We start from the raw sequence: 22,189 nt of genomic DNA on the forward strand, positions 1-22,189 counted from the left end.
GTTTACTGTATCTTTGATATTATCTGTAAACTTCAGCATTTTTTTTTGTACTCCATTTCAGACATGAACCAATGTGTTGGTTGGAGTCCTGTGTGCAGTTTTGGTCACCTAACCAAAGGAGGGATGTCAATAAGATTGAAAGAGTGCAGGGAAGATTTAGTAGGATGTTGTCCAAACTTCAGGAACTGAGTTACAGGGAACGATTAGGACTTTATTCTCTGGTGTGTAGAAGAATGAGGGGAGATTTGATAGATAAAATTGAGGGCTCTAGACTGGGTAAATGTAGGTTGGCTTTTTCCACTGAGGGTAGGTAGGATGCAAACCAGGCGACACGGGTTAAGGGTGAAAAGGGAAAATTAGGGGGATGTCTTTCACATAGTGGTGGGAGTGTGGAACGAGCTGCCAGCTGAAGAGGTGAATATGGGCTGAGTTTTGATTATATAAAAAAAAAAGAAAAAAGAAAAAAAAAAGAATTTGGACGGGTGCGTGGATTGGAGGGGTATGGAGGGCTTATAGTTGGGAGGGGGTGCAGGCCTGTGGGATTAGGGAGAGTTAGTTCTGCACAACTAGAAGGGACGAAGGGCCTGTTGCTGTGCTCTATTGTTTGTCGGATTTTCACTGGGAAGGTGTAGAAACTGTTCCCTAGTTTGCAGACTGAGGATCAAGATTGTCAGAACTTGGGGGAGTTCTCAGCATGAGGAAGTGATGCCAAATTTTTCACACCAAAGGCTCGCACCTAGAAACCCGTTGGGCTGAATACTGAGAAGCCTCTAATAGAAGCACAAACCTTGATCTTGGAAAGACTTGATGTTCTCCTGAATCTTGGGGTGGACGATAAAATGACCTCCATCTGTGGACAATCACCCCTTTGTATTTTCAGAACTGTCAGTGGCTCAGATTGCACCAGAAGTTGTTAGCCTGGCTGTTAACAGCATTCGGAATATCACCATTGCCGTAAGGTAAACCTTTTGTAAAATCTTAACATGGATCCATTAAAAATTTTAAATATAACAGCATGGTAACAGGCCGCGAGCCTACGCTGCCCAATTTGCTCCCAATTAACCTACATCCTGGTGCACTTCAAATGGTGGGAGGAAACCGGAACCCTTGGGGAAAACCCACACGGAGAATGTACTGTTACGAGCCGAGAGGACCCATAAACCCAGCAGCAATAGATATTCACCAAGACAAATGGAAACAAAAGTTGCTTTTAATTATCTTTAAACATGGAATTAGAATCAAACTTTAACTTATCACTATTAACTTACTTAACCCCCTTCTAGTTCTAAGCGCATGTGTCTCCAAGTTCAGAAAGGTTCGTTGGTTCTCAGTCCAATCTCACTTCTCACTCCTCCAAGTTCACCGGTGGCAGGCAATTCTTATACTGTGCACAGAATTTAACATTTATAACGTGCACCAGGCTTTGGTGCTTGCAAAACCACATGACACTCTTAGAACAGCAAGTTCCCCTTCAGACTGTCTGCAGCTCCGACAAGATCTTTCATCTGTTGCCTTTTGTAAAGAACAATTCATTAGTGAAGTCTCTTGAGTACTCTTCAAAGCTCTTGCAAAAGCTGTGAGGCCCTGATCTGTCTAGCATGGGGCAGAGCTCCAGTACTTCAAATAAGATCTGTTTTAAAGTGTTTGTATGTAACCTATTCTAACAAATCTTTCCCAATTTATCTCCCCAAAACCTATCTATATACTCTGTCACAGTACAAACTGCTTACAGCACGGGATTCGAACTCCGGTCCCAATCGCTGGCACTGCAATGACATTGCGCTAACCATTACACCAACTGTGCCTCGACTTGGTGTTCGGAGAAGACTATGTTAGGAAATTGTTTAAATAGAATGTGCACCCTAATAATTTGCTTTTGGCTTCTCTCAAGTGCTCCCCTTCCAGAGACGATAGTCATTGGGTTTGCTGTGACCTTCTCATCTAAACAAACTCGTATTATTGAACTCCCTGAACAAGTGAGTAACATCTTCAGACTTGGAAACCACTGAGACAGATGGGCCAGACTACAATCTGCTGGAGGAACCCAGCAGGTAGAGCAGCTTCAGTAATGGGTGGAAAGAATGGTCAAGATTTTAGGCTGCAACCCTTCATCAACACAGCATGGTACCCCAGGCCCAAACCACTGGTCACCCTTTACTACTTGCGGATGCTGCATGACCTGCTGAGTTTCTCAAGCACGTTGGTGTATTGCACTTGACTCCAGCATCTGCAGACTTTCTTGTTTGACTCCATTGATGACCCTTGGTGGCTCCTGTGTTTAAACCTCCTCAGACATGCACTCATTTGTACATCCTGTAACTGCAGGTTTTGTCCTGTTGAAATGGTTATATGGTTGGTTTTGCTCCCATGTATGAAATTGTGACATTCACTATTTGTCTCCCTGTTAACGTATTTATCAACAACCTTGATTTCTTGGATCCACTGTTTGATTTGGTCTTATTTTGCCTTGTTTGGTGGGGGGGGGGGGGGGGTGGGGAAATCTCACCTGGAAGATGTTTGAGGTTTTGCTCTGTTGGCATGAACTTGATTGCAAAGGATTTGAGTATTCCAATAATGGTTGTGTGATGTCCTTGAATTTGCATTATTTGTGATGGGGAATGTGTGGGTGGGAAGGGAAGGAGCATTGTCATTGACGACATATTACACCTATTTTGATTTCAACATAATTCTTGCCAGTTACTAATGCAAGACTTTCCATATTCTCCCAGGTTTTGTTGCCCAAGTTTGCGAGCTCCTCGTCATTCCCAGTCAAAGGAGTTGAAGTTGGACAAGTCAGTGCTTGCATTCAGTCCAACAGCAGCAATCTGACCTGGTGTGTACCTACTACAGACAGGCAAAAGAAGTCCTTTTTGCCTATTGTCCCAATGGTGGGCTTTGATTGGGACAGTTCGTGCCAATCGCGTACCTTTAGATCAATTCTAATTGCTCATTTACACTTTCCCCAATCACCAAGTCCCTCTGAAATGCTTGTACTGACTTCAAGATTCCATTTCAATTCCCTACCGTCAAATCTGGGTGGTGGAATAAGTGTGACTTCATCTAATCGTCTCAGAAGGCTGTCCCCCTTTGCGAGATATTTTGGCAATGGTCCTTGCTTTTGTAGGTCTGAGTACAGATTGAACATTTGACGCTGTTTTAAACCCATTGCCACAGTTTGGTGATGGATTTTTCTTCCTTTTCCTCTTTAATATGAAGTAATCATTTAAATTAAGGCTGGAGTAAAAGGATATTGGAAGCTGCATTAGGTTGCAGCCCTATGGAGAAGGGCTTGGGGGTACAGAGTGAAGTGGAGGTGGTGCATGTTGGAGGATGTTCATGATAACAGAAGTTTAAATGTTCAGGAATCCTGTAAACAAGCACTAACTGTTGATTGTCACTGGGCTTGGGAAGAGTTTGACAGAAGGGACATCGGCTTAAATGGTGAGCTGATTCTCACTTAATGTGACAGAGCATCTGTGGTCATTTTCCTTCATGTGTTGCACTAGATATCAAAAAACCGAGAACAAACTGCCTTATGGGCAGCAGAGGAGGAACAATCGAGCTGTTGTCCTGCCCCCCCCCCCCCCCCACACCCCATGTTCAGTTCAGACCATGGGTGTAGACTATGTGGAGATTGCATGTATCCCCTGTAGCTTCCTCTAACCTCCCAAAGGTGGGGAGATTTATTGACCATCATGAGTTGCCACTAGGGTGTGGGTGAATAGTAGTTAGGGAAGAAAATTGATGATAGACAAAAAATATTAGGACATGGAGCTAAATTCTTACCATACAAGAAAACGAGATGGACCATTGGGAAGTTTTACGAACCCAGTTTGAAAGTACACCAAGTAACTAACTAAGCGAGAAGTCGAAAAGCTGTGACTTGTCTGAACAAACCAGTAAATCTGCAACAAGACAGAATTGATCTGTTGCTTCAAGCCCGGTACCCTGCAGCTTCTGTCTGCTACTTGCCCTTGATGTTCAGCGTGCTAGTGATGTCTGCATCAAGTGGCGCAATTTATTTTGTAGGACTTCAACACACATTCATTTTCTGGTGATGCACAGCAGTTGCCTGAAGATCGTCATCAAGGTCATTGGTTGGATTTACTTCCTGGCATGGTCGACTTCCTTTTATCCTCAGATTATTGAAAACTGGAGACGCAAAAGGTAAAGGTGCATAAATGTTGACTAGAACCAAACTTTAAAATCCTCTTCAGCTACCTGGTCCCATTTATTGTATCCACTTGGACCCAGAATATGGCAAAATGGTTGCGGGGTTAATTGGCTACAATAAATTGCCTCTTGTCAGTCTGGTGGGGAGCTACAGAAAACTGGGCGAACGAGTGGCTTGAGCTGGCATTGGCGAGGTAAAGTTAGCTGGTTGTGCTATAAATACAGTATGTTGTTTCAGCTTTACAAATTGCAATGACTTTAATATCTTTTTGACCCTTCATGACCTTGGCATGATTCCAGCCACCAGCCCTGTGGCAATGGGGCATCCTGAATGATTTTCTGTGTTTACTAATTTGTGCTCCTTCCACTGGCAATGCAACAATGAACAGGAATTCATTGTCTATGTATGGTTCAGATGGCTGGCTCCACCCTCACCTACCCCAATGTAAACCTTGGTTTTACTGCCTTACCTCAGATTCACCTATTGTTCCTACTGGCCATTGATTGTAAGCTACTCAAAGCGTGATTGTACTCTGCTTGTCTCTGAGTGCATTCAGTCGCGTTACAGTCAGTTTCCAGCTCACTTGGCTTGTTTGTTCTTTCAATTCTTGGTGACTTTAGATCTAGCCATGAGATTTCCATGGTTGTCTTGAGAATGTCAGTAAGGAATTGAAGACAAAGGAGACTGCAGATGTTGGATTTTGGAGCTAAGCACAATGTGCTGGAGGGACTCTGAATTGAGCAGCATCTGGTGGTGGGAGTGGGGGGGGGGGGAAATGGTGGGGAGAATGGTTAGTTGTTTTGGGCTGAAACCTTTCAAGGCTAGAGATGCAGAATAAAGCCAGTGCAAAGAGGATAAGGAAGAAGGGGCCAGACAGCCCCATGTGGGATTGGTGAGCCAGGGAGAAGTGAAACATGATGGACAGGGGCAGTAGATAGGATCAAAGGAGGGGAGAGAAGCAAGCAAAGCCAAGGAGTTGGGTGGAGTGAGATAAGTCACATGGGGGGGGGGGATGGGAATGGTTGGGGAGAGAAGAGGGTGATTGGAAGAGGAGGATACCTGTGCTGGAATCTGGTGAGGAGAAAGTACAATAATGCTATAAAAAGACTAGATGGAACCAAAAGCAGGTCAAGTGCTCATCTAGACACCTGAATGTTGTCATGACCCAATGTCCACTACAGTCTTGGGCGGTGCATTCCAGGGAATCTCCATTCTGGATGAATATCCCCACTGGAATACTTAACTTACCCTAAATGTATGCCCTTTATCTACCTCTGATAGTGGGAAGTGTTTCCTGCAAAAATCCCGATCTGTATCTTTATTTATCTCCAAGTGTCCCCTGAATCTGAAGTTGGAGTGAATTCTCCCACTGGATTCTTTGGTTCTAGTCCCTAATCAGTTCAATCTGGTCTCTTAAAAACACCTTGTAGCCTTTTTTTCCCCCAAATCCAAGCACTGGCAGCCTTTCAAAGTATAAACTCCACCCAGTGTGATGCGTCTTCCTCCACCTGACCCCTTTCTGTCTGGCAGCTGCTCATCTACTGCCTTTGTCAATCTTACTTCATCACTCCCTTATTCACCAATCCCACATGGGCTCCTGTCCCATCTTCCCACCCTGTCCTTTTTATAATGTTTACTCCTCCCTGCGTCTGCAGACCTGGAGGAACAATTGACCGAATCTAGGCAGGCTTTATTAGAAGCAGAAAGGTGTCTATAAATCTTGGTTTGGGATTTTGTTCTTGTTTCTTCCCTGTCTTTTACCTGAGCCTTCTTTTCAAATAATCTTTACTAAGGAATTGCACTGCTTTCCACCCCCGTCCCTGTATGACAGAAAAGTGAAAACTTGACGGAGCCCATCACTGAGCTGTGAAGTGATCAAAAAAAGCCTTCCCCCTCCTGCTTTCTCATTGGTCAATGCTGCATTGACCATTTGACACATTTTGGAACGCTCTTCCAGGCATTCTGTGCAACTTAACATTCTGTTACTTTTTATTGCAGTGTCATTGGGTTGAATTTTGACTTTCTGGCACTGAATCTGACTGGGCACTTGGCATATGGAGTGTTTAACATTGGCCTGTTCTGGATTCCCTGCATTAAGGTAACAATTGGTTTCAATGGTGAATATTGAGATTTAATGTCTTAAACATCACTCTTGTGGTCAAATGTCCCACATTGGATTCCAACCCCAGGAAAATGATTAACTGGAAGGGAATGTTCTCATGGTTGGGAGCTTGATCATTTGCTATGTTGTTAAGACCATTTCATCTTTGTCCTTTTTGTAAAACTATTGAAATTGGGATCTGCTTGGACTCAATTAAAATACTGGTTGCAGTGTCCAGGGAATGAGTTCTCATTTGGTGATTAAGCCCTGCCCAACCTTTTGAGGGAGGGGGAATTGAATGCTGAATTGACTGGAACTTTTGGCTATCAGGCCAGCATTAGTTGACTCATGGGTAGCAAAAGTATGGTAGCAAGTCCTGCCAGTGGAAACTTGCTAATTGTATATTGGAAATACAACTATCAGAGCTGCAGAACATTACAGCACAGAAATGGGCCCTTTGGCCCCATCTAGTTCATGGTACACTCTGTGCCACCTCGGCCACACCCCTCCTATTTAATCCTTTCAAAGGTCAAACATCTAACATGCATCCACTGTTGTTCTACCCTTTGCATAGAGTTCACCTTGATACTTCACCTTTTATCTTTGACTTGTGTCTCTAGTTCTTGTCTAACCTGATTTCGGGGTAAATTCAAGCAGGCTTTATTGCTATCCAAACTCTCTGATTTTTTGTGAACCTTGACCATCCTCTCGTGTGGGACCTTGACAAGTCTTCCCAAACTCCATGCAGACAAAATCAACTGCCTATCCTTTATCAACTTTCCTCCTCCAAGTTCATCAAGTTTGGTTGGACTTCACTGATCATACTCAAAGCCATATTGAATAGTCCCCGGATACCCAACTACTTGTATATTTGGGCCCTTGGGATACAATCCAACCTTAGCTGCTTCTGATAAACTTACTGGCTTATAACTTCATGGATTTTTCTTGGAGCCTTTCTTAAACACCAGAACAACATTAGTTATCTTCAGGCATCTCACCTGTCACTAAGGATGTGTAAAATATTTCTGCTAGGGTCTTGCAGTTTCTGCACAAACCTCCCTCAAGGTCTGAAGTAATAGCTTATCAAGCTCTGGGGATTTATTTGCCTCAAGATGGCACACACCACCTCCTGTAATCTGTAAAGGGCCCACAACCTCACTGTTGACTGACCTCACTTCCATAGACGTGATGTGTATCTCCCAAGCAAATGACCCATTTGAGATCTCCCACATCTCTTTTGAATCAATGACCACACTGGCCGAGTGGACTGATTTTTTACCCTTTTTTTGTTTTGTTGCTCTATCTGTAGATATTATAATTCTAACTAACTTTACAATTGCACTTTGAACTTGGTCGACAGTGCTTCTGTTTCCCTTGTCCTTTGTGGAGGAGGAAGAGGATAAAGGGACATACACTGGTCCTTTGGAAGGTTCTGAAGGATACTTTCAACACTGAACTGCTGGTCTCAATGTATGTTAATGAATGGCTGTTTTGACTTCTTTCCAGAAACAATTTCTTCAGTGCAGTCCGGAAGGAGTGAACCCAGTGGAATTGAATGATGTCTTTTTTAGCCTCCATGCAATTGTATTAACATTGATTACCATTTGTCAGTGTTGCATCTATGAGGTAAGTGCCTTCGATGCCAAGTAGGTTAATTTTTCAACCTCCGATTCTAATTATTAGGCTGAGTATGAAACCACAGGCTGATGGAAGTGTTCCCACTATAGCCCAGCTAAAGCCTTCCATTTAATTTGAATTGTTTGCTAAATTATGAAATGGGTGTTTCTGTTAATTATTCTCTCTTCTTCACCCCACCCCCCCCTCACTTTGTATACCAAAGGATTCAGAGGAATATTCCCATCTTGACCTTTTCTATAACTCTAGAACAAACTGTATTTTTCCCTCTGGACACGAGCAGGCTTTCCCACCACTTCTCTTCTCTCTCCTGTGCATCTCCTTGGGTTCCCCAGATCTGTAGTTGGAACTGCTTGTGGACCAGGTACTTTTGTTGATGTCGGTGCATGTCTGTACCTGATTACTTGTCCAGTCACCTTGATTTGGACGTTACACTGACTTGTTTAACTGCAACTGATTCAATAGCAAATTAACAGAATCCAGTATGAACTGCTTGCAAAGCCTTGTCCCATCAATTTGCTCCTAAATCTCCACCAAGACTGGCTCCACTATTTTTGTGTAGCTGCCAAATGTCAACATGGCCTGTAAAGCGCTCGAAGGTACTAACATTTTAGATGCAGAACATGAGCGCTGGAGAAACTCGGCAGGTCACGCAGCATCCATGGAAAGCAAAAGGCAGTCAAGGTTTTGGGCCCGAGCTCTGTCAAGAATGTCAAAAATCTCCTAAACTCCTGAAAGGAAGGGGAGGGGCACAGTGAGTGGGAATAGGTGGATAAGTAGTAGGGTAGAAGTGGACAGGGGATTAGGAGGAACAGCTCTCTGACCAAAGAATAAGGAGCTGGAGGCAAGGAGACAGGAGTGAGGGAGACTGCGGAGGGGGAATTGATGTAAGATGGGGAGGTCTATATCGATGCTGTCTGGTTGGAGACTGCTGATATTGAATACAAGGTGCTCTTCAGATTGGCAGAAGGCTTCAAGTTGGGAGTAAGAGGCTGTAAATGGAAATAAGTGTGGCATGAGTGGGTGGGGCGTGCTTTGTGCCCACTATTCCAAAACCCAATTGGATAAATTCTATCCTAACTTCTCTTCAAAATGTGATAAATATAAAACTGAAGATGGTTCATTGTATCATGTGTTTTGGTTATGTCCTTCTCAATTCTTGGGAAAGTGTCGTTCAAACTGTATCTTTAGTTCTTTAATATTGGCCCCATCTCCATTTATTACCTTGTTTGGAATACATGGGCCCAATGATCCAATATTGAATTCTTCACAATCCCATGTAGTAGCTTTTGCCTCCCCGATTGCCAGAAGGGGTGTACTAATGAAACGGAAAGACGCTGTCCCCCCCACTCACTCTAAATGGCTGTCTGATACGATGGCTTGTTTGTCTTTAGAAAAAAATTACATGCTCCACTAATGAATGTAAACTTTATTTATTGGGTTCTTTTCTTAATTATTTCCCAAATTTGTAAGCTTAACTAATTGATTCTTGACCTCCTTGTTTATTTTTCTTTCCATTACCAGATAGTAGACATTGTATTTTGCCAACAGCCTCTGTCGGTAGGGGGTTGAATTTGTAGAATAGCCAGATTTTTATTTTTTGTATTTTAAAAAAAAAATGCAATGTAGGTTTTGCTATTACTGTTATTAATATCATAAATTTGATTGTTTATTCATACTTATTTACCTGTGTAACATTTGCTAAATGAAATTGATAAAAATATTGATAAAAATATGGGCCTTGCTTGCTTTCAGTTGCTGATCATCTTTGGTTCTTTTCAATCTCTTGTAGCGAGGATCACAGAGAGTGTCCAAGATTGCGTATGGTTTTCTAGTGGCTGCGTGGCTCCCTGCTCTCACTTTCCTCATCCTGGGTATAACTGGTCAAATAACGTGGCTCCAGCTTGTCTACTATTTCTCCTACATCAAACTAGGCATTGTCCTCATTAAATATATTCCTCAGGTAAGCATGGGAGTTGTGCAGGGCTGTAACCAATGTGAGTAGAAGGCTTTTGTTTAAATTACCTTGACATCTCATGCCACAGGTCTGACTGCAAAGATCTGGGTCTGTATTTAAAATCACTTGACGTCTTGTGGGGTTATGGCAGCAGCTGCATCTTCACTTTCTGAGGAGGGGCAAGGCTGCTGGCCCCTATCTTGACATTTTACAAAGGTACAATTGTGTGTCTTTTCTGGCTGCATATTGTGTGGTGCAGTAGCTGGGGCCAGGGGGGGGGGGGGGTGGTGGGGGAAATAAAAAAAAAAAAACATTTGGTCTGGAAGTCGATAGGGGATAATCAAAACAACCGAGAAGGTCACTGGGGTCTCGCTTTCCTCTCTTGGTGAGATTCACCAGGAACATGGCTCAAGTAGGGGTCAAAGAATTATTGATGACCTCTACCTCCATCAGTGCCTTTGACCGACCATCAGGAACAAGGTACATGAGCTTCAAATCAGGACTGCCAGGCTGAGAAAGGGCTTCCTCCTGCAGGCTGTGAGATTGATGAATGGTATCCTGTAACCTTGGGTCTCTTGTTGATGAAGTGTGGGTAAATATTCCAAAACATTTAAGAAAATTATATCTGTAATTATGTGGTCTGGAGAAACACTTTCATCTGGTCGTATGCATACAGTCCAATAATCTTGAACACTTGACAACCAGGTGCTCTTTGCTGCTGTGGTGATATGTATCCTCCATTGTATATATTTATTATCGACTACTGTATATGTGGAGCTGGCCTGCCCACTGATGACTTGGGAAGCTTGCTGGCCGACTCTTGCTTGCAGCACCTTGAGGTTCTTCTCATCAGAGTCAACCAGTTTTGCAGCGGCCTTGAGGAAGTTGCTAAAGCAGCAGCTTCTCCATTACTGGAGAGATAATTTCTGTACATTAAATTGTAGGGCACTACCAGTAACTACAAAGACCAGGCAGAGGGAACCTTGCTGGCCCGCATTCGGGTATAAGAATGGCAGGAAGGGAGAGGTGGCTTGACCTTTATGGCCCAGGACCACAGGGGAGGAGTCATAGGGTATGAGTCATCAATGGGCGGGCCAGCTCCAGTAGTCCATCGTAACTATATACAATGGAGGAAACCTATCACCACAGCTGGTCTGGCTGGCCAGAGCCCAACATTCTGAGCACATTGAGACTCTGGTGTCCACTTTGGCTGAACAAAAGCAACCCGAGGGCTCTCATTGTCCTGAGCATTGTGAGGATTTTAGTACAAAGATGAATAAACTACTGGGCAGGTATCAGCTGATCAAGCCCTTCAGGAGAAGCCTTGCTCTTTGGGTTTCCTTGTTTGTAAACCTCAAAAGGAAAGGTGATTATAGAAGCAGTTTAACACCATGGAAACAGGCCCTTCAGCACAACTCGTCAACCTGAGCTCATCCGACTGGAGTCACGTGATGGAGTAGTGGCCAGTAGGGGAACTCCAGCCCTCTCCAGAAAAGTTAAAAAAAAGATAAAGAAAAAGCAAAGGCACAAACTTAAAAACCAAAACAAAGTGAAAGTGAAAGTGTGAAGAAAATGGCAGCGAAGAAAGAAAAACCAAAAACAACGGGAAGAAAAGAAGAAGGAAAGACGTCGGAAGAAGAAGGTGAAGGCCTTACCTGTCCGAAGAGGCCTGCCGCGGAGAGAGAGGCCCGCTCCCACAGGTCAGTGGAGGTCCTGGGCTCGGGACTACAAAAATGGCTCGCAGAGCCGAGTAAAAGTGCGCAACCGCGCATGCGCGAGGCGCATGGGAAAAAAAAACACACTGACGGGAGGGGGGAACAGCTGCGGAGTCGAACTCCACAGCTGAGAGAGACGCCTGCAGCACAGCAGCAGGTGCAGAACACAGACAATAATGACAACAAGAAAGAAGAGGGTAAAAAGAAAACAAGGAAACAACAGATGGTCAACCCAGAGGAAGAAGAAGAAGAGAAAGAAGTGGAAGAAGAAGAGAAAGAAGTGGAAGAAGAAGAGAAAGAAGTGGAAGAAGAAGAGAAAGAAGTGGAAGAAGAAGAGAAAGAAGTGGAAGAAGAAGAGAAAGAAGTGGAAGAAGAAGAGAAAGAAGTGGAAGAAGAAGAGAAAGAAGTGGAAGAAGAAGAGAAAGAAGTGGAAGAAGAAGAGAAAGAAGTGGAAGAAGAAGAGAAAGAAGTGGAAGAAGAAGAGAAAGAAGTGGAAGAAGAAGAGAAAGAAGTGGAAGAAGAAGAGAAAGAAGTGGAAGAAGAAGAGAAAGAAGTGGAAGAAGAAGAGAAAGAAGTGGAAGAAGAAGAGAAAGAAGTGGAAGAAGAAGAGAAAGAAGTGGAAGAAGAAGAGAAAGAAGTGGAAGAAGAAGAGAAAAGCAAGACAATGGATGTAGCTTTTTTTTAAAGAATATATGGAATCAGTGAAAGAATGGCAATTACAAGAATTTGATGAGATAAAAAGAAGAATTAAGAATGCAGAAGAAAGAATGAATAAAATGGAAGTGGCCATATCAGAATTGGAAAAAAGAGTGGAAAATATGGAAAAACGAGAAACATTTGTAGATATGGAAGTAAAAGACTTAAAAGAGAAATTAGAAGAATCTAATAAAAAAGCTAAAGAAGCACAGGAACTGTTAGCTCAGAAGATAGATATGATAGAAAACTATAATAGAAGAAATAATATAAAGATAGTGGGCCTTAAGGAAGATGAAGAAGGCAAGAATAGGAGAGAATTTATAAAAGATTGGATCCCCAGGGTCCTGGGAAGACCAGAATTACAGGATGAAATGGAAATAGAGAGGGCACATAGAACTTTAGCCCCGAAACCACAACCGCAGCAAAAACCAAGATCCATTTTAGTAAAATTCTTAAGATATACAACAAGAGAAAATATATTGGAGAAAGCAATGAAGAAAGTAAGAGAGGACAAAAAGCCACTGGAATATAAAGGTCAAAAAAAATTTTTTCTATCCAGACATAAGTTTTGAACTCCTGAAGAAGAGGAAGGAGTTCAATATAGCGAAAACGATCTTATGGAAAAAAGGATATAAATTTATGTTAAGGTACCCAGCGGTACTTAAAATAATTATTCCAGGGCAACAAAACAGACTATTCTCGGATCCAGAGGAAGCAAGGAAATTTGCAGAACAACTACAAAACAAGCAGAGAGATGAAGACATGTAATAAGAGTAAAAATGACCACGATCTATATGTATGTGTGTAAAGGGGTATATGTGTGTGTGTGTATATATATGTATATATATATATATGTGTATATGTATGTGTATATGTATGTGTATATGTATGTGTATATGTATATGTATGTGTATATGTATGTGTATATGTATGTGTATATGTATGTGTATATGTATGTGTATATGTATGTGTATATGTATGTGTATATGTATGTGTATATGTATGTGTATATGTATGTGTATATGTATGTGTATGTGTATGTGTGTGTGTGTATGTGTGTGTGTGTATGTGTGTGTGTGTGTATGTGTGTGTGTGTGTATGTGTGTGTGTGTGTATGTGTGTGTGTGTGTATGTGTGTGTGTGTGTATGTGTGTGTGTGTGTATGTGTGTGTGTGTGTATGTGTGTGTGTGTGTATGTGTGTGTGTGTGTATGTGTGTGTGTGTGTATGTGTGTGTGTGTGTGTGTGTGTTTAATAAGGGAGGGAAATGGAATAGAGGGAATAAGGAGGGAATTAAAAGAGTGACCTTTGTCATATGAAAATTGAAATCTTTTCTGGGGGGGGCTGGGTGGGGAGGAGTTACGGTCACTGCAAAATCAGCTGACGTTTGCGAGTGAATTCGCAAATCCAAATGGAGAGGGGAGATGTGGTTGTCCGACAAGGGATAAAGGACAACTCAGGAGGGGGAGGGGAGATTGGGGTTAAAGAAGTTTTAAATAGGAGAATAGGGAAAATGTTTGATGTTTTAGAAATGTTGTCTTATAAAGTGTTCAAAACAAGAAAGCAGAAATGGATAAGAAGGAAAGGTAATGATGGAGAAACGGAAAGGGAAGATAAACAAAGTATAAAATGGCTACGCTGAACTATATGACTTTAAATATTAACGGAATACATAACCAAATTAAAAGGAAGAAACTGCTAAATTTACTGAAAAAAGAAAAAATTGATATAGCATTTGTGCAAGAAACACATTTAACTGAATTGGAGCACAAGAAATTAAAGAGAGATTGGGTAGGACACGTAACAGCAGCGTCGTATAATTCAAAAGCAAGAGGAGTAGCTATATTAATTAGTAAAAATGTGCCAATTAAAATAGAAGAGGAAATAATAGATCCAGCAGGGAGATATGTAATGATAAAATGTCAGATATATTCGGAGTTTTGGAATCTACTCAATCTAACGAAGAAGATCAAAAGTTTATGCAAGATATTTTTTTTGAAGATAGCAGATACGCAACGGAACATATTAATAGGAGGGGATTTCAACCTGAATTTGGATTCAAATATGGACAAAACTGGGAAAAAAATTAACAGAAAGAACAAAGTAACCAAATTTATAATTAAATCGATGGAAGAAATGCAACTTTTGGATATATGGAGGAAACAACACCCAAAGGAAAAGGAATATTCATATTACTTGGCTAGACATAAAACATACTCAAGAATAGACCTATTTTTGTTATCAGCTCGTATGCAAGATAGAGTAAGAAAAACAGAATATAAAGCTAGAATATTATCGGACCATTCACCCTTAATATTGACAATAAAGTTAGAGGACATCCCTCCAAGAATGTATAGATGGAGATTAAACTCCATGTTACTCAAAAGGCAGGATTTTAGAGAATTAATTGAAAGACAAATTAAAATGTATTTTGAAATAAACACGGAATCAGTGAAAGATAAGTTTATACTATGGGATGCAATGAAAGCGTTCATTAGAGGGCAAATAATAAGTTATGTAACCAAGATGAAGAAGGACTATAATCAGGAAACAGAGCAGTTGGAAAGGGAAATAGTAAATATAGAAAAAGAATTAGCAATGAAGGAAGATACAACTAAAAGAAGAGAATTGGCAGATAAAAAAATAAAATATGAAACACTACAAACATATAAGGTGGAGAAGAATATAATGAAGACAAAACAGAAATATTACGAACTAGGGGAAAAAACACACAAAATTCTAGCATGGCAGCTTAAGACAGAACAAGCTAAGAAAATAGTATTGGCATCAAGGAAAAAAGACAAACAAATCACATATAATCCAAAGGAGATCAAGGAAAACTTTAGAGAATTCTATGAACAATTATACCAAACTGAAAACGAAGGGAAAGAAAGGAAAATAGATGAATTTCTAACTAAAATTGAACTACCAAAACTACAAATAGAGGAACAAAATAAATTAACAGAACCATTTGGAATAGTAGAAATACAAGAGATAATAATAAAATTACCAAATAATAAAACACCAGGAGAGGATGGATTCCCAATAGAATTCTATAAAACATTTAAAGATTTATTAATTCCTCCTCTCCTGGAAGTAATCAACCAGATTGATAAAACACAAAGCTTACCAGATTCATGTAAAACAGCAATAATTACAGTAATACTAAAGCAAGGGAAAGATCCACTCGCACCAGCGTCATATAGACCAATATCTTTACTTACCACAGATTATAAGATAATAGCTAAACTATTAGCAAACAGATTAGCAGAGTATGTACCGAAAATGGTAAATCTAGACCAAACTGGATTTATTAAAAAAAGACGGACAACAGACAATATTTGTAAATTTATTAACTTAATTCATGCAGTAGAAGGGAGTAAAGCGCCAACAGTAGCAGTTGCTTTAGACACAGAGAAGGCCTTTGACAGAGTAGAATGGAATTATTTATTCAAAGTATTGCAAAAATTCAGTTTACCGGAGAAGTATATTAATTGGATTAAAGCATTATATAAGGGACCATTGGCGAAAGTGACAGTAAATGGATATGTATCAAAGCAATTTAACTTAAGCAGGTCAACACGGCAGGGATGCCCACTATCACCTTTATTGTTCGCGTTAGCTATAGAACCACTAGCAGAATTGATAAGAACAGAAAATAATATAAAAGGGATAAAAATAAAAGACAAGGAATATAAAATCAGTTTATTTGCGGATGATGTTATAGTATACTTAACAGAACCAGAACTATCAATAAAAGAATTATATAAGAAATTGAAGGAATATGGAGAAGTGTCGGGTTACAAGATTAACGTAAATAAAAGTGAAGCAATGCCTATGAATAATGCGGATTTCTCAAAATTTAAGAAGGAATCACCATTCAGATGGCAAATGCAAGCAATAAGATACCTAGGTATACAAATAAATAAAAATCTCGGCCAACTATATAAACTCAATTATTATCCACTAATGAAAAAATTACAGGACGATTTAGAGCATTGGAAAGATTTACCACTAACACTAATAGGAAGGATAAACTGTATAAAAATGAACATTTTTCCAAGGATATTATACCTATTTCAGGCATTGACAATACACCTGACAGAGAAATTCTTCAAGGAGTTAAAGAAAATAATAAGGAAATTTTTATGGAAAGGGGGAAACCGAGGATAGCACTAGATAAATTAACAGAATGGTATAAACAAGGAGGCTTACAACTGCCAAACTTTAAAAATTATTATAGAGCCGCACAATTAAGATACCTATCAGATTTTTATCAAACAAGGGAAAAGCCAGATTGGACTAGATTAGAATTAGATAAAATAGGGGAAAAGATACCTGAACACATATTATATAAATGGGATGAAAAATTGGTACAACATAGAAGTTCTCCAGTATTACATCATCTACTCAATATTTAGAAGAAGGTTCATGTAGAAAGAAATAAAACAAATTATCAATTACCAAAACTAATATTGACGCAAAATAAGTTACTCCCTTTTACAATAGATAACCTTTCCTTTATAGAATGGGAGAAAAAAGGATCAAAAGAATAAAAAATTGTTTTTCAGGAAATAGATTATTATCCTTTGAACAAATCAAAGATAAATACAATATAGCTCAAGATACAGTGCTGGCATATTACCAATTGAGATCCTACTTGAAGGACAAATTAGGAAGTAGTCTAAGGTTACCAGAGGGAAGTAACTTTGAATATGTGATTACAGATACAATGATAATCAAAAGATTTATAACAAATATGTATATTAAACTGCAAGAAAAGAAGAATGAGGAAACAAATGGTAAAACTAAACAAAAATGGGAACAAGATTTAAATATAAAGATAAAAAAGGAAACATGGAAGAAATTATGTTCTGGAACGATGAGAAATACAATAAATACGAGGTTACGTATGATACAATATAACTGGATACACAGGCTATACATTACATCTCAAAAGTTAAATAAATGGGACCCAACAGTATCTGATAGAAGTTTTCGATGTAAAAAAAGAAATGAGAACAACAATTCATGCAATCTGGACATGTGAGAAAGTAGAAAAATTTTGGGAAGATCTAAACCAAATATTAAATAAAATTAAAGAAAACAATATACCAAAGAATCCAGAGATCTTCCTCCTAAGTAACATAAAAAACAAAGAATTTGGAATTGATTTGGAGGATGCACAAAAAAGATTTATTAAGATAGCTCTAGCCGTAGCAAAAAAATGTATTATGTCAACCTGGAAATCGGAAGATAATTTGAAAATACAATAATGGTATATAGAAATGAATAAATGTATTCCATTAGAAAAAATAACATATAGTTTAAGAAATAATATTGAAATATTCAAACAAATATGGGAGCCTTACATGAAACACAATAGCGAAAACCTACCGGGGACATTCACTACCTAAATTAACGAAAGGAGAAGGAAATGAAAAGAATTGACTCAGTGGAATTTCTTGTTCATTTTTATTGTATGACAACATTGTTTGACTGGTTTAATGTATCCTAGATTTTGTACTTTAAATGGACGGGAGGGGGGAGGTAGGGAGGGTGGGATGGGAGGAGGGAGGGGGGGGAGAAAATGGCACTGTATATATTTGAAAAGGAGAAAGTATGTATCATAGTTAATGTGGTTTATGGTGTGAAAAATAAAAAATTTTAAAAAAAAACCTGAGGTCATCCCATTTCCCTGCAATTTGCTCACATCCCTCTAAGGTTTCCTGTCCATTTCTACATGTCTCTTGAACATTACAATTGACCCTTCCTCTTTCTCTGGGACCACATACGCAACACCCTCTGCTTTTAGGTGGGGGGGGGGGGGGATGGTGGGAAGAGAAAGAGTTGCTGTTCCGATCCTTGATGTGCCTATCATCTGTTCAGCATTTACCCTGAAAGCCAGATTTTCTCATGAGCACCTTTTTTTTAATATTTGCCTGAGCGTTTGGACTTCCTCCGCATAGAAGGTGAATGGGGTCAGCACCAGAGGTGTGAGATTGGCAGCTGTTTGGCAGGTCAATCCTCTCTCTCCGTCCTCCCTTCCCCCCCCCCCCCCCCACCTCACCCAGCAAAAACAAATACAAGAGAACATGCTTGAGCTTGGGACAGGGGAAGACTTTAGAATAGATGTGCAAGGCAAGGTTTGTTTAAGTGGTAGGTGCCTAGAACCCACTAGTGAAAATGGTGGGTAAGAGGCTTTTGGATAGCTCAAGTTCGTTCACCATCTGATTGAACAAGTATAACCTGACAAAACTGTTTTCCAGCCCTTAGTGCAAAACATGCAAACACAACCAGGTACAACAGGCAAGCGATGCACATGCAGAACAAATATGCACATATAAAAGGCAATAAATATTGTTTACGAATAGTAGTCTTGGAGGGTTAGTGTGAGCGGTTCATTTACTCATTCAGCAAATCCTACTGCTCATGGGTAGGAATATGCAAGGAATGGAGGGCTTTGGATCATGTGTAGAAAGAAGAGATTTATTTCAGTTTGATATTGTGGACCAAAGGTGCCGTTCTGTTCTATGTTCTAGGTACTGTTTAAAACCAGTGATCTTTGGCCAGGACCTTGTTACTCTGCAATTTCTTTCTGCAGGCTTTAATGAACTATAAAAGGAAGAGCACGGTCGGTTGGTGCATCTGGAACACTCTGCTAGACTTCACTGGGGGAATTTTCAGCCTTCTCCAGATGTTCTTGCAGTCCTACAACAATGGTAAGTCGATTTGTAATGAAGTTGAGCCCTTTACCTGCAGGTCTTCAGCCAGCAGACTGAGCCTGGTAACAAGCTGGGCGTGGGACATCTGGACCAAGGATTATGGACACCATTTAGTGACCAGACATTAACATTGGATTGCATAATTCCTTGCCTTGTCTCATGGGTGACTTTATTTGAACTCTGTGGTGAGTCACTACTGAACTGGAGGAATTTTGAAGGCAGATCTAAAATGAGAGCTATGTTGGAGATGCTCAGGCCGAGGAACAAGGTTAATGCTTTCAGTAGGCCTCTAATGTTGGATCCTCTTTCTACCTGCCTGAACATTTCCAGCATTCACTGGTTTTAAACAGTACCTAGAACATAGAACAGAACGGCACCTTTGGTCCACAATATCAAACTGAAATAAATCTCTTCTTTCTACACATGATCCAAAGCTCTCCATTTCTTGCATATTCCTACCCATGAGCAGTAGGATTTGCTGAATGAGTAAATGAACTGCTCACACTAACCCTCCAAGACTACTATTCATAAGCAATATTTATTGCCTTTTATATGTGCATATTTGTTCTGCATGTGCATCGCTTGCCTGTTGTACCTGGTTGTGTTTGCATGTTTTGCACTAAGGGCTGGAGAACAGTTTTGTCAGGTTATACTTGTTCAATCAGATGGTGAACGAACTTGAGCTATCCAAAAGCCTCTTACCCACCATTTTCACTAGTGGGTTCTAGGCACCTACCACTTAAACAAACCTTGCCTTGCACATCTAAACTCTTCCCCTGTCCCAAGCTCAAGCATGTTCTCTTGTATTGGTTTTTGCTGGGTGAGGAGGGGGGGGGGGGGGGAGGAGGGAGAGAGAGGATCGGCCTACCTTGCCTGTGCGTCATAATTTTATAAACCTCTCCAGTCTCTCCCCTGCCTCCAAAAGTAAGAACGCATTCACTTAAGGTCTTATAGTGCCAACCTTCAGTATCCCATGGTTGGTAACTTCTAACTGAAGTAATTGGTTGCCTCCTGCTTCTGTAACCAAAGCCCATTTATATTGGGATATTTATGGCCATCACAAGAAAAGGGGTTGCTCGTTCTAGTGGAGTTGGAATTTGAACATCTGCACCGGGAATACAAGTTTCTGAAATGTTTGGATATTTAGTTATTCTTGGTTAAATTCGGAAATGGCCGAAGCTGATATATTTCCTGAAAGCCACTTGTCTTCTATTACAGATGAGTGGCTGCTGATCTTTGGAGACCCAACTAAGCTTGGCCTCGGATTGATCTCTATCTTGTTTGATGTCATCTTCATGGTGCAGCATTATTGTCTGTACAACAAGATCAAAGCCTACATGTCACTGAATGGCTCTTTCAGATAACACTGGAAACTATTTTTCATGCAGTTCAATAACTTGGTTTGTACCACATGCACTGGGCAGTAATGATTTAGAATAGAATAACATTAGTCTAGAAACAGAACTTTTAAATGGTTAATTAACAAAATCTTAGTCCCAAGGGTCTTGTCTTCCTCCACATCTCACCTCTTGTTAGAATATACAGCTGTTCAAAAACTTGACTGTGAAGATCTTGGAATATGTCTGTATTCAAATGGGTGGAAAATGGAAGTTTTATTGGACTAGATTTTACTAATGGAGAGGCACTGTGTTATGAATACCAGTGGAATGCAGCATGTGGGGAAACCTTTGCACTTTTTTTGACTTTCCAAATTTTAAACAAGTTTTCAATTCTGCTAATTGAACACTTTCCTATTGCAGTTCCTGTTTTGGAACTAGAAACCCTGCAGAATTGTCCTTAATTATTGTTTATCCCCCATGGTGGTGATCCCATGAACGACCCCACGGACCACACTGCAACAGCCGGAGATCTCTCAATTAGCAGTTGTTAAAAAGAATCTTTTCAACTGTTGAATCATCCTGATCAATGATTGGCTTATTTTTCTGGACTTGAATCCAGTTTGTATTGTACTCAATGTTAACTAATTTTGAACTCTCAGTTTGTGTAAACGGCTTGAAGTTTTATTAATCAAAATTGTTTAAATATGCCAGTGTGTGAATTTCCAATCTGTATTTAATTACAACCACCTGCTCTTCTGCTTCTCCCTGATTCCAAGAGAAAAACATTTAGTGCCGGGGTGATCCTGTGGTTGAGTGAATTTCTGGAAAAGCAAGTTTTCTACTTGACCAGTGAGGTTTGAAATGAGAATCCTTCTAAACCAGCAATATTACAGGATTAACACACGTGCCGGAGGAACTCGAGAGGTCAGACAGCATCCATGGCAGTTGTTATTTTTGTGCCCAGACCAGTCAGAAATTCCTATCCATGTATTTGTCCAATGGTAGATCAGATTCCATCCACTGAAACCTGTGCTGTCCTTGAAGGTTTGAAGGATGTACAAACCCAGGTCCCTGGTGCTGTAACAACATTGCACTATTTTCTTAATGTGTTTTCTTAAATGTTGCAATAGTAGCTGCATCATCCACCTCCTTTTGCAACCCTCCGCTCTCCATTCCTGTTAAATGTAAACAGTTTTTTTTTTAAAATAATCTCTCTCAAACCTTTGCTTACCTATTTTCTCAACCACTACCTCCCCCCCCCCCCCAACTCTCTAGACCAACTATTCTACATATGTCCAATCTATTATAATTTCGTATACTTCTGAGATCACCCTTCATCCTCCTGCACTCCCAAGGAATAAAGGCCCAGCTGATCAACCTGTCCCTATAGCTCAGGCTCCCAAGTCCTGGCAACGTTCTTTAATTGTAAATTTTTTTTTGCAGCTCTCTCCGCTTAAATGATGTTATTGAAAGCTGGGTGTCCAGAATTGCGCACAATTCTCCAAATTGTCTCACCGCTGCCACGTATAGTTGATATTGATGTCCCAACTGGTGCACTCAATGTCATTACTAATGAAGGTGAGTGTTTAAATACCACCTTCACTTTCTCGAACTTTTTTGGAAACTGTAGCCATCTCTCCAAAGAGGGTAGAACCCTCTGGGGCTCTACCATTTACTCTGTACCAGAGTTGAGTTTAAACTATAGTTGGTCAAGATCCTGTAGACTGGATGACCTTTGCCACATACTATAATCAGCATTTTTAATGTCAACTCCAAACTTGTTCACCATGTTCTCCAAATGTTGGGATCTCTGACAAATGGGAGAGCCAGCAATGATCCCCGTGACA

The 22,189-nt window shown here is 40.4% G+C and overlaps 1 protein-coding gene across 1 annotated transcript; it reads left to right on the forward strand.

Moving 5' to 3' along the window:
• The first annotated feature begins 233 nt into the window (after positions 1-233).
• LOC138756837 (cystinosin-like) lies at positions 234-20,929 on the forward strand. The gene is made up of 10 exons (XM_069923228.1): positions 234-276; positions 881-959; positions 1,892-1,976; positions 2,730-2,833; positions 4,030-4,167; positions 6,173-6,272; positions 7,782-7,901; positions 9,703-9,873; positions 18,882-18,999; positions 20,221-20,929. Exons 1-10 carry the CDS (start codon positions 234-236, stop codon positions 20,364-20,366), a joined length of 1,104 nt encoding a protein of 367 aa, XP_069779329.1. The 3' UTR covers positions 20,367-20,929.
• Positions 20,930-22,189: the final 1,260 nt, after the last annotated feature.

This window comes from Narcine bancroftii, chromosome 3 (assembly GCF_036971445.1).
Source record: "Narcine bancroftii isolate sNarBan1 chromosome 3, sNarBan1.hap1, whole genome shotgun sequence".
In the NCBI taxonomy this organism is placed as follows: Eukaryota; Metazoa; Chordata; class Chondrichthyes; order Torpediniformes; family Narcinidae; genus Narcine; species Narcine bancroftii.

Coding starts and splice junctions, on each gene's coding strand:
- LOC138756837 (XM_069923228.1), top strand. CDS start 234: ATGAGGGGAGATTTGATAGATAAAATTGAGGGCTCTAGACTGG. Junction 4,168..6,172: donor GAAAACTGGAGACGCAAAAG/GTAAAGGTGCAT, acceptor TTTTTATTGCAG/TGTCATTGGGTTGAATTTTG. Junction 9,874..18,881: donor TCATTAAATATATTCCTCAG/GTAAGCATGGGA, acceptor TTCTTTCTGCAG/GCTTTAATGAACTATAAAAG.